The sequence below is a fragment of the Macrotis lagotis genome, chromosome 5, assembly GCF_037893015.1.
Source record: "Macrotis lagotis isolate mMagLag1 chromosome 5, bilby.v1.9.chrom.fasta, whole genome shotgun sequence".
Lineage (NCBI taxonomy): Eukaryota > Metazoa > Chordata > Mammalia > Peramelemorphia > Peramelidae > Macrotis > Macrotis lagotis.
The window spans coordinates 259935246-259948124 of NC_133662.1; the positions used below are offsets into that span (position 1 = coordinate 259935246).

Sequence of the window (12879 nt, forward strand, 5' to 3'; positions counted from 1 at the left end):
TGCTAATTAAAAAAAATAGCAAGCAGTATTGGATCAACTCTCTGAAAAAATGGCTTATAAATATACTCTTTTGAGAAGCATAGACAGAGGCTACCAGATCTGAATTACATACTGTGTGACCATAATACCTTCTCAGCCCAAATTCCTGAAAAGCTGTCTATGCTGGCCAGCTCTGCTTCTCTTCTCACTTGTGATCCCCAAATGGGATGACCTTTTCTCAGGCCTCATGTTTCTAGAGCTGGCTAGGGCACTGACCCTGGGGATCTTCCCCTCTCCGGATATGCTCTTGGCTGGGATTGGAGGACATTTTTTTCCTCCTGGTTCTCCTGTCTATCTATCCACTCCTCCCTACATCATGCCCCTGAGATGGGGACGGTCTTTGAGATCATGTCCCAGGCTCTTGTCACTTCTCCCTCTCTTGGTGACCGCAGCAGCTCTCCCAGATGACTCTCAGAGCAAGAGATCCCACCCTCACCTCTCCTGAGCATCTCGACTGGATGAAGCTGGTAGTCCAAGAGACATCCCAAATCTCCCCCCCTCCCCACCACAAATTCAGTCATCCCTCTTCCAAACTTCCCTGTGTCTGCTGAAGGCAGCTCCACCTTCCTGGTCCCTCTCGTTCCTACGATCAACACCATTATGGGAGCTCAGTCTCTCCCACTGATGGAGCTGAGCAGGTGCTCTCCCCCGATCTGGCTACTTCAGTCCCTCCCATTGTGCTGCTCTCAATGCAGTTTTCTTGGAATCCAGATCTGATCATGTCCCTCTTTTCCCTCGCTGTGTCCTGCTTACTAGCTCTTGTTGTCTCAGTCATGTCTGACTCTGTGGCCCCCTTTGGGGTTTTCTTGGCAGGGACGCTGGAGTGATTTGCCATTTCCTTTTCCAGTTCATTTGACAGATGAGGTGAAATGACTTGCCCAGGGTCACACAGCTCTTAAGTGTCCAATTTGAACTCAAGTCTTCCTGACTCCAGGCCTGGTGCTATTATGGTACCATGGAGCTGCTTCCCACCTCTAGTCTTTCCTTCTTGCCCTGATACACTCTTATTTATTGAAAACTGTCCTTTCAGCCCTCATGGACATTCCTCCACATCCAGCCCTCTGAGGTCCAGCCAGACTGGTCTGCAACTCCTCCCCTACAACATCATCTCTTGCCTCCAGACCTTTGTTTTAGCTGTGCTGGATGCCACTCTTTTCCCCAAGATGAGCCCAGACGTCCTCCGACAGGAGAGTACGGCTCTGCCTTCATTCCTCCTGATTCCTGTGGCCCCCCTGCTGAATATGTTCCCATGGGCCCTTGCTGTCCACCTCCATGGTGTACAGCAGGCTGGGTCCGTAGAGGCGCCCAGTTAACGCTGGCTGCTAGTCACTTCTACTTCCCCGGGTTGCCTAGGCTTCCCACAGGCAGGACCCTGTGCTGAGCAGTGTGTCCAAGACTCACGGGGCAGTGCGGAAGAACGGTGTCTCGACTGAACTGGCAGCTTGGAGCTGCCTGTGTGGGCTGCAGCTTCCATGAGCCCTTTCCTGATGCACCCCTCCCCAAACCATGGATGCCTGTTTATATTCATCTCTGTACATGTTCTATTTTCTGAGTGGAACAAGGACTGTTCATAGTTTAGAGGGCTGGTAGACAGCAGGGGCTTAATGAATGCTGGTGGAATTGTACTGTTTTTGGATACAGGCTTGCGTGAAGGCTTCTGGGGACCTTCTTTACTTTCTTGCCATGCTTACAGCGTGGACAACTGCATGACCATCCTTCCAAACCCTCCACAGGACACAGAAGCCTGGCCCTTCTTTGGGCTCCCCCACAGAGCATGGACATCACAGGAGACCCAGGCCCTTCAGCTCTAGAAGATGGGGGGGGGGTCCTTCACTTCTCTTGTCTTACCGTAACTGAGCACCTCAGCAAAGTGATTTATCCTCTGATACTCCTGGGAAATAAATTCTACGGCTTCAATTACTCCCACAGCAGAGGTGGCAGAGGAGCAACAAGAGCCAATAATATTAAGAATGGAAAGAACCATTTGTCTTTCTAACGGAACTCAATAACTACATGATTCCTGCACTGGTCTCAGGTCATAGAATAAGGAAAATTCCCAGCAAATCTCAGGGCCAGAGGAGTTGGCAGAGGAGGGGGTGGGCATTGACAGGGGGATGAATGGGGGCACTCATTCTTGTCTCATCATGTGGATGGAGACGACCCTGTGGTGCCTCCATTGGAGTGAGGCAGGCCAGGTCTTTACAGAAGGCAGAAGAATTCACACTGTGACCCCAGGTGTAGACCGGAGACTTTCTTCACAGTCCCATCTGTTTGTTTGGCTTGAGAGATCTGGCCACTGGACAATAAGCTAGGCTCATGCCTGAATGGGAAGACAAGATCAGCCAACTTGCAGAGATCCCAAAGATGCCAAGCTGGTCTATCCGGGAAACAGCAATATTTTCCAGGGATATTCTATGGCCATTGATCATAGAACAGTAAGACCTTTGAGGAATCACAGCTTCAGGGGACATGGAGCATGGGGGAAGAAGTGAGGTATCTCAAATAACCAAACAGTGACAGTTCTATAGGGTTCATGTAATTCTCCATCTTTACCTCATTTTACAGATGAGGAAACTGAGGTCTGATGCAGGGAAACAGTCTAGGTCTTAAGCAGCAGTACCTGATTTGGACCCAAGGTCTCAGGCTCTGGAACAGGCTTTTACCTGGACTGAACAAGGCCACAAGTGGCTGGAGAAGGCACAAACTAGCCACAGTCAAGAATGCGAGATAATGTTGGGTCGATGTTCAAAAAAGAAATCCAAGACTGAGAAGAAGGTCCCCGTCCCTTGAGTAGAGCCTCTGAAGAAGTCCCAGAAAATCATGGCCAAGGTTCACACAGTCTGAGCAGGAAGAAGGTGGCTGGGCTCTCCTCACCCCAAGAGACACAGCTTCATTCATTCATTCAATGCTTCATGCTGTACGGCAGCACAAGGTGGTAATGAAGCTTGTCCTTTGTTCTTGAAGAAGACCATGAAGGTGATGCCATGACAAGCACATGAATTACATTTGAGTGAGGAGGTTGCTATGCTAAGTCACCAACCTCACCTTCTCCTCCAGAGCCATCTGGGTCTAGTGACCAGATGTGAATCAGAATGACTGCAGATGGTCCTGGATGTCAGGCAATCAGGGTAAGTGACTTGCCTAAGGTCACACAACTAGTAAGAGTCAAATATCTGAGGCTGACTCCAGAGACAGGGCTCTGTCTACTGTGCCACCTAGTTGAGGTTGTATTAGTCTGACAATGACTACAGGGAGAACCTTAGAGAAGTGGTACTGGAACAGCCCTGGAAGACTTGGGAGTCAGGTTCAGAGGAAGAGATGGAAGGAACCTTGGAAACCATTTGGCCTCCAGCCACCTTCACCTCCAGCCCTCTCGCTGGGGTCTGGGTCTGGGAGAAGCCTCCTCTTGGGGTCCCTCCGCAGCCGCTCCTCATTTGTCTTCAGCCTGGGTCATGGGGGGGGCAGGGATTTCCCTTCCAACCAATGCTCTACTCTGCTGTCAGAGTGATTTGGGGTTGATTATGTCACCTCTAGCCTCCCTACCCTGCTCAGCCACCTCCAGAGTCATCTGCTCACACTCATAACATATACTTCATCTCATCCTCTTTTCATTTCTATTCTTTGCATAACATTTCTAATATAGATGATATATAAATTTAATATCTATGTAAAATGTGTAACAAAGGGCACATCCAGATGATGGGGGGGGCACATTCAGAAATGTAGATGCTGCCCCCCCACCCCACAGAGGTCTGGAGAGCCCCTTGCATTGTCTACACTAGTTCTCCAAGGGGGGGGCCAGGGAGACTATGGTTATGGGTGCAGAGGGCTGAGGAGGCTTTTATTCCTCCACATCATGGTAGTCCAAAGCACCAGACAGCAAACTGCAGGCCTCACCTGGGTCTCCCCTCCTCCCAAGGCCCCCATCCCCAGGGCCCTGCACAGAGCTCTTGAATTAGCAAGTTGTGTTTGCAGAGGCCTGAATGCATGAAAGGGAAGGGCTGCCTTGGGTTTCCCAGCTAGGAGAGAAGCCAGCTTTCCCTCAGTTGGAAGGCCAGGCTTTGTTTTCAACCCAAGACGTCACATCTTCCAGGGCTCCTTCCCAACAAGCCCTAGGAGCTCAGATGCAAAGACTCTGCAGGAGGCCCAAGTTGAATCAACCTCCAGAAGCTATATTTGCCTCTCGGTCAAATCCCTCTTTTTTCCTGCATTGTTCAATTGAACACGATTCTGATAAAAGGGTTGGAAATGCAGCACTCCCCCTCCCCCTCCCATGATCCTTTTTTTCAAAGGAAGACCCCCCCACACACACCTTCAGGGACCCCCAGGGAATGGTTCACAAAGGCCATAGCTCCAGTCCCTCCCAGGAGGAGAGGGAGGGAGGGTTGGTGGTAGTTCTCCCTTCATTGGCACAGCTCTCTCCCTCTCAGTCTTCCCCCAATCCCTTTGTATCCCATAGTCCCACAAAGGCTTTGGGCATCTGGATGGAAATAACTGGAGGAGTGGAGCAAGCCTCCAGAGGGGCTCCTTGGAGGAGAGCAGCCTGGGCTGGGGGGGGGGGGTGAGGGGGCTGGTGGAGGATGGAAACCCTTTAGAGTCTCCAACCAGGCAAGAAATTTGCTTCTGGAGGCTTAGAGACTTGCAAACCCTACAATCCTTTTGGGGGCAGATGTTCCCCTACTCTTTGTAGGTCAATTAATTCACCAGCTCAATTATTTGCATTAAGCAGGATAATTTGGGTAGCTTGGATGTGGCCCCAGAGAGGCCAGAAGGAGGATTCAATCTGGGGCTTGGATTCCCTCACTGATGGTCCTTAAAGAAACAACACCGAAAGCCTGACCACAAAAAAGGGTTGGTGGCCATTGAGTCAAACCACCGAAGCTGAAGGTCCAGAGGCCTGGTCCCTCTGAGGCCATCCCCAAGCCCAGAGCTAGAAAAAGCCAATGGAGTTCTGGCAGTTGGCCGGTGGAGAAGAGACAAGCCAAGTGCAGGCCCGAGGCCTGGTGGGGGGGGTGCCTGGCAGGCTGTGGGGAGGGAGGGGGGAGGATGCTGACTGAGAAGAGAAGCAGGAAGGGAGCAGGGTGAAGGGATAGGGGGGTGCCTCAAAGTATAATTCTTGGAGGACCTGAGCCTGAGGGGATCTGAGGCAGGTGGAGGCCACTGACCAAGACGAGGAGCTGGAGGATGCATGCGCCTGGTGGAGAATGAACTGGGATGCTGTCCACTTCCCATGTTTAATACAAAGTTCCTTAGGATGGCGATGCTTCCCTGCCTGAAGTCTCCTGAGGCTCTGGTCCCTGTCTCAAGGATGCTCTCGGCATCCCACCCCAGACCCCACCATCCAGGGGACATTCAGATTTCTAAGGTCACTCTCCAATGCTGACAAACTTTCAGGTCAGACATAGGGGGCCGACCAGGCCTGGTTCCAGTCCTGCTTCCTTGTCCAGACTGGGTCAAAATCAGCTTTAGCAGAGTAGGCCAGAGAAGGCAGGTGAACCAGGTCTCTGAAACACAGCCGGGAGAGGGAGTCAAAATGAGTAACTCAGACACCCTGAGAAGGGGAGGCTCCAGGATGCTTCAGACAATGAAGGTCCTGGGTTTGTATCCTACCTCATACCACAGAAGATCCTGGGACAGAAGCACTTTCTAGGAAATGAACCTAAAACATGGCCAACTGTGAGTAGCCACCCTGCCGAGTGAGGCCACAATATGTTAGGAATCACCACCTGCAACCAGGTCCCCCCAGGACAAAAAAAAATTGTATATAAAGGCAGAGATAAAATCCTCTTTGACCAACGTGGTCCCCCAAGCCTGAGCTGGCTTATCAGAAAACCAACACACACATACCTTGGGTCAAGAAGGCTCCTCAGAAACTGGAAAAGCAAAAACGGGTTCTGAATGGGAAACAAGAAAAATAAATGAAAATTGAAACCACGTCTAGGACCAGCCAGTCAGTCAATCAGCAAAAAGTCTAGGAGTGTTCTGCTACAAGGCTGGTGTGATGAGGTAGGTTTGGTGAGGGGCACAATCCAATGGGGAGACCCCCATCCCCCTGCAGATGGCACTTCAGGAAGTTCCTGGGGATCTGGCCCTGTTTCCTGAAGCCTTGGGATTCCTTCCCTTCATCCTCCTTTTCCTGCCAAGATGAACCTTGCTTGGTTAAATCCAGGCTCTTTTTCATACTGAGAGGGGGCTGGTGACCAGGGTCCAGGAGGACCCTGGAAAAGATGTGTTAGCCCAGCACCAAGACCATCACCCTCTCTTGTTGGACCAAGAGGTACATGATTGGCCATGCTACATCAGGGCAGCTGGAGGGGCACAGTTATTGCCAATGGCCCTGCCCACAGGAACCAATGGCTGCTGACTGTCTTAGTACCTTAAACAAGATGGCAGCTCATGATGGGCTGCCAGTCCTAGGAAGGTCAGAGAGTCTTTTGTCTAATTTGCTGGTTTGCTTTGGGTAGGCTCAGCTAGGCAAAGGCCTCCCAAAAGACCTTGTGAGAGGGCTCTTGGCACTGGACAGAACTGGGCATCCAGCTGTTGACTGCTGCTCTAGGGCGGTCCATGTGGGTGTTCCTGAGGCTTTGTCCTCATCCAAACAGCAGCCCTATCTGAGGTTTTAAAGAAGATACAAGGAGGAGCCCGCCTCAAATGGCCACTCAGAAATCTCAGTGCCCCCATGTTTGGCTGCACTGGCCCGCGGTCACTCAGGACTATTGGGTTATTACCAACTGGAAGAGGGGAAATCAAGTCTCTGCAATGCCACAGGATGGGCTGGGGGAGGTTCATGGGCTCCAGCACGAGCAGGACCTAGGAACTTATGCCATTCAGGCCCCCCAGTTATGTTTTAGGAGGAAGGTGAAGCCCAGGGGCAATGAGGCTGTAAGAAATGCCAGCTGATGGGTAGCTAGTGATGTAGTGGATAGAGCACAAGCCCTGGAGTCAGAAGAACCCCTTAGCTATGTGACCTTGGGCGAGTCATTCAACCCCACTGTCTCGCAAAAACCAAAAAAAAAAAATGCCAGCTGACATATGGAGCCTACTGTGTCCTAAGTGCCTTCTGGGATGATCTCATTGGATCCTGGGGGGCAGGGAGGAGGGGAGGTGCTGTTTGACACCCTGAGGAAACAGGCAGGCAGGAGTGAAGGGACTTGCCTAGGGTCACCCTGGTGCAGGAGCAGACCTGGGTGGCATGTGGCCTCTGAGCATACCTGACCTGGGCAAAGGTGAGGACAGGCCCAGAAGCTGCTGAGAAGAGCCGGTATGGACTGGCCAGGCTACTTTTCTTCCTCTCTTACTAGGAAGAAACTACCATTGGTTCAGTACTGGAGGGACAGGGAGATGCTGGGCACCCTTGGACATATTGTAAAATAAACCCAAGTTCAAATTCTGCCTGATACTAGGAGTCAGGGAGCACAGACTGGTCCCTTCAGGTCCTGGAGCCTCAGTTTCTTAATCTATAAAATAGAGAAAATAATGCCTAGAATTTCAGTGCCACCAGACTGACCCTGGGCTCAAATGTATCAAAATACAGTGGAAAGGTTACTGCAATCTACCTGACTCAGCTCCTGCTCCCATGGACTGGTCATTTTGGGTCCTTTTACATCTCCACATGGTCAGAACCATTCTGGGTCTCATGTCCTTGGGAGAAGAGCTTGGAAGGGGGCTGGGGGGCCTAAAGGGGTGTAGGGACAGGTTGGAAAGGCCCCCAGGGTGCCTACAGGGAGATGAAACTTCTGGGTTGACCAAGGGCAGGCCTGCTCTGCTGAAATCACAGCCTATCTGGAGAAAATACTCCAAGGGAAGCATTTTGGGTTCATATCTAGACCCATGATAAAATGAAACTGGGAATTATCGTTAAGAGAAGTACATGTGACATGGGGAAGACATCCCCAGGCCTTCTCACTTGCATAACTGACTTCTCCATGTGGATCATGCAGCTCCTGGAGCAGCAGCTTGACTCAGGGCAGCAGTGTGACCCGAGGCAGTAGTGTGATCTGGGACTGCAGAACCTGGGCTTGCAGGAACTGAGAACAAGACTCTCCTAGTAACCAAAGAGGAGGCAGGCCTAGATCAGGGGTTCTTAACCTGAGGACCAGAGACCCACCCCCCCCAAGGGGCTTGAGGATAAATTACAGGTGGTCTATAGACTTAGATGAGAAAAGAATGACATTTTGACTTTTACTAACTTCTAACTGAAATGGAACATTTCCTTCCACTTGTTAAAAAAAGATTCTGAGCTAAGGACCCTAAATTTTCCCAGACCCTGTCTGAGGGGTCCTCCCTGTGAGAAAGGTTACAAGCCCTTTGATGAACTAGCTGCCAGTATTCGACTGCCCCACCCCAAAAGGCATGTCTTCCTCCAGCACCTTCATTCAAGGTGAGGTCTGAGGAAGTCCAGCAATCACAACTGATAGAGAAGAGGCCTCCTCCCTCCCATTCTTAGAGAGGCCCCATCCTTACCTGGAGCTTTTGAATGACAGCCTCAACTTGCCCAGAGAAGTGGGTGGCCACCAGCTCGGCCGCTTTGCAGGGGTTCAGAGACACAAGATCCTGGGTGAAGAGATTTGAAGTTACTTTAGGTTTTACATTTGGACCAGACCAGCAGCCTGAGCACATTCTGTGACTTGAGGGAGAGCTGCTCAGGGAGATGGCCAGGTGCGCCTCTCTGGACAAGGAGAAAGTCAGAAATGAGCTCATTGGAGATGAAGTGGGTGGAGGAAGCCAGGGATCTGTGGGGTCTGGGAGGACTCAGAAAACTGACTGACCTCCCACCAATATAGGTCATGGAATCAAAGGTCACAACCCTGAGGCTTCACCTGATCTCCAACCATTTGGCCAAGATGAAGAAAGATGGGCTAGTTAATGCTGGACAGGCTGAAAACAAGAACATTAATGCATTGTTGGTGGACCTGTGATCTGGGCCAACCATTTTAGAAAATAATTTGGATTAATGTCTACAGAAGAGGCCTTAGGATTGTCCCACCGGACAGCCACAAAGAACAGAAAACAGCAAGCTTCCATCCCTTGGGGAGAGATTTCAGCAGCAATGGAATATTATTCTACTGTATGAAAAACGGAGGCACATGAGAAATGACGGGATGGAGAGCAAGGAAGGCACAACCCCATGGCCTGCACCAAACAATGCATTGCCATGAGGATGAGCAAAGAAGATGAGGCACGACCCCTCCCTTCCCTCCTGCAGAGGACATCAGGCTTGGGGAACAAGGGACACATGGGAATGCAGGTCATGTCAAAACAGATGACTGCAATAAAATTAAAAAAAAAAACAAGATTCAGAGCCAGAAAGGACCCAAGAGGTCATTGAGAGTAACCTCTTCCTCTTACAGACATGGGAATGGAGACTTGAGAGGTGAGTGACTTGTCCAAGATCACCTGGCAAATAGCAGAGCAAGAATGAAGGCAGTGGAGATGACATGGAAAGAAAGGCAGCCAATATTTCCTGAGCCCAGCAGAGATGACTGCTGGGAAGCCCCCCATGGGCACCCCATGGACAAGACACAGAGACAAGACCTGGTCCACAAGGCAGTTCTGTGGGCCTAAGGTCTACTAGGTACTGGGACGTGGCTGCAACACAGAGTGGGGATGGACAGTGTTTAAAGTCTAGAAAGCCATTCTGAGAAGAACACGGTCAGCACTAGGACCTCTCAAGGGGCTGGGGACCAGCCCACATCCCCCAACTGTCAGCTCAGAATTGGGTGACAGAATTGGAATAAACAAATCTCCACTCACTGGGCTGAGGGACCAAATCTCATCCTTTAGAACAGACTAGAAAGGCCTGGTCCCATGCTTGGGCCAAACCAACCCCAAAGGCCTGATGTCAATCAGGAGCTTGGCCCTCCTGGAGAAAAAGGTCTGGGGAGCTGGGGACTCTCCAGGATGGGTGAAAAACGAACCCCATCTGAGAAAAGAGCTGAGAAATGGCCAAGGGAATCCCGGCTGTGGTCACAGAAGGTGCAGGTCCAGATCCAGGGCCATGAGATCGCTTTGTCCTTGGTCCTTGGGCTACTTTAAGTGAAGATCGCTGGCAAATTGCAATTCATCCATCAGGATGCCCCAGCGTGAACAGATTTTCTGGGGAGCACTCAGCTTGAAGAGGCACAAAGAGGCATCGACTCATTTTCCTTGGCACCAATTCATCCTCCTGAAGGTCATGGAGAGGACTTGGCCTTTTCCAAAATGGAATGAAGGCCTGGAGGGGCAGGAGGCTGGCCTCAGTGCAGGGCTGGAAGACTGATTGGATGTCCTTGTGTAGGCACCGGTGGATCAGATGCCATATCTGATCCCTGCCACCTCCACTGCTCTTTGGCATTTGGGGAAGAAGAAGTCAAATGATCAGGAGCATGGAGGCAGGAAAAGTCCTGTATGGGTGAAAACTGGCACATGGTCCCCTTAGATCCAAGTACTAGATATGGGAAAGGGAAGAGGAGGATCCAGGGTATAAAGAGAGGCTGGGGTCCTGAAGGAGTGAAGGATGAGAACTTTTAGGGAAAGTGGTCAGGGGACAGAGGGGCTGGAGAGGAGGCAGGAGAAGAGGGGCTCAGGGTGGGGATTGGATAAACAAGGCCTGAAGGGGGGGATGGCAGGCATGGACCTGAGAAACCTGGGAAGTGTAAGGGGGCAGAGACCAACTGGATGGCCAAGGAGAGGGGACAGGCAGAGCTGACCCCACAATTCTGAGCCTGAAAGGTGGCAGTACCCCAGCAGAAACAGGACCCATGGGCAGAGTTGAGCTCTGCATGAGATGCCAGCTGGGAAAGCAGGCTGGGGTCTTTGATGCAGAACTGAGAGTTGCCCCCAAAGACATGGGAGTCAGTGTGATCCTAGGAGGAGAGTAAACAAGAGGTTGAAGACAGAACCTTTGGGGGCAGGGGGAGGAGCACAAGGAGAATGCTCCTTCTGGAGAATGGGGTCAAGCACCAAGTGTGGCCAAAGGCCTTGAGGCTGAGTGACCAAGGGGATGTCATTAGTGACTTCAGAGAGAGAAAAGCTAAATCACAAGGAAATAGGCAGATGGTGAGAATGCCAAGACAGCAAGTTCAGGCTCTCCTGGAGAAGTGCAGTAATTAGAGAAGAGGGGAGGGGTGAGGGGGTGTGTGTGTGTGTGTGTGTGTGCGCACATGCATGTGGGTATAAGTGAGTGTGTGTCTGTCTTTGTGTGCATGTGGAGAGCATTCCTGCAGTGGAGGGGAGGAGGGGAGTCCAGCAGAGAACACCCTGGAATGGTGGAAGGTGGGGGGGCTGATTGGGGGAGTGGGTCTGGAGGAGACAAGGTATTCCAAGGAGGGAGACATTGTCTCAAAGCGGAGAAGGGGTCCTTCCTTTGACTGATCTGGATGAAAGGAGAAGCTGGGTTAGATAGCCATGGTCTTGACTGGATGAGTGAAAAGGCATCTAGTAGGTTCTTACTGGACATTGGGCACTGTGAAATGGGAGGAGAGCTCCCCTGAGGAATATGGCAGAAAGGATACCAAGGTGGGTCTTAGCAGAGATGCAATGATTGGGAAGAGTGGCCTGGGAGCTCTGAAAGAGGAGAGATGAGGCCCAGCCCCATGGGGTGTGTGGTCTGAGAGATGATACCAGAGTTTAGGTAGATTGGGGTCCAGAACATGGTCATCAGAGAAGACTTGATCAGATTCATTTGTGCAGCAGCATCACCTTTTAGAGACTAGGATGCTGAGGTCTGGGAGGCCCAGGACCTACTGACCACCTGAATTCTGGTCTAGGTTTGTCTTTAAGACTCTCCCGATTCCAAATCCAGTCTTCTTACTACAAGGCCACACTACCTCTCGGACGGCCCAGTTCCTGAGGGTGTACGAGATGTGAGGAGGTGGGGCAACATTGGGGCTTAGGAGAAGAGTCCAGGACATCTGGCATGGACCCATGACAAAGATGGGGCTGGAGATTTAACTATTTAAGTGCTTGTTACAAGAGATTGTGGGAACAATGAACTGAAGGGCAGTGGGACCAAGGAGCTTGGGGAACATTCTTGCCCCATCCTCCTCCCCTACCTTCCATGAGTTCAGTTGGCAGGGCAGTGGGAGCAGTGGTCTCTGTCCCCTGGGGAGGGCCAGGTTTCAGATGAGGTGGCCAACATTCACGGATATGGGCAGGATCTTGGGGGAGGCTCCAGGGCCACATTGGAAGGAGGCAGGAGGAGAGGTAGATGCTGGGCAGTGGGTCTGACAGGCGTGGGAGGCAGGGCCTGGGGTGCAAACAGGGATTACTTGGAATAGGCAAACAAGAGTCTGGGATCTAAGGGATAGAGAAGCAGGGAGGGGGAAGGTTCTAGACTGAGCTCTGAGGCTCAACTGTTCTTCTGAATCCTACCCAGGCTGGCTGTCCCTGGGGAATTTTGTAAAGGGCTTTTCCTGGGGGCTGGGCTCACCCAGATTACAGGGACTGCTCCTCTGGTGGTGGGGCTTGTTTGGCGGCAGAGCTGTCTGCTGGGGGTCTCCACTGATGGTCATTGTCCCCTTGCTTCTCTTTGGTTTTGTTTAAACTTCTTGTCAAATTTGTTTCCTCTAGGATTCAAGCCTCAGCCAATGACCAACCTATATCTGATCCTGAACATCCTTTGGATGTGACTTCATTTGAGTTTCATCTGCAATATATTCTCTCTCCTAATCGGTCCCCATAGGGTGGGGAGGGACAGCACCACGCCCCCTTTTCAGCTCCAAAGATGTTGTAGAAGACCAACCTCCATCCCAATTCCTCAGATGCAGGGAATTATGGGCATAGGAAATATTGTCACTGGAAACAAATTTTGCAATCTTTTTGCACTGTTAAAATCCTGCAGTCTTCTATATTGGGTACTGA

The 12879-nt window shown here is 51.2% G+C and overlaps 1 protein-coding gene across 13 annotated transcripts in view; it reads right to left on the bottom strand.

The window, feature by feature from the left end:
• VPS8 (VPS8 subunit of CORVET complex) overlaps nt 1-12879 on the bottom strand; it is a 180122-nt gene that overhangs the window by 59358 nt on the left and 107885 nt on the right. For 12 of the 13 annotated variants that reach the window (XM_074189594.1, XM_074189588.1, XM_074189595.1 and 9 more), the window contains 2 exons: nt 8503-8592; nt 5887-5933 (listed from right to left, as the gene is read on the bottom strand). In XM_074189594.1, the coding sequence (XP_074045695.1) occupies nt 5887-5933; nt 8503-8592 (137 nt within the window). Of the gene's footprint in view, nt 1-5886; nt 5934-7586; nt 8084-8502; nt 8593-12879 lie in introns of those variants that run through there. The other variant, XM_074189596.1, reaches the window with a different exon arrangement.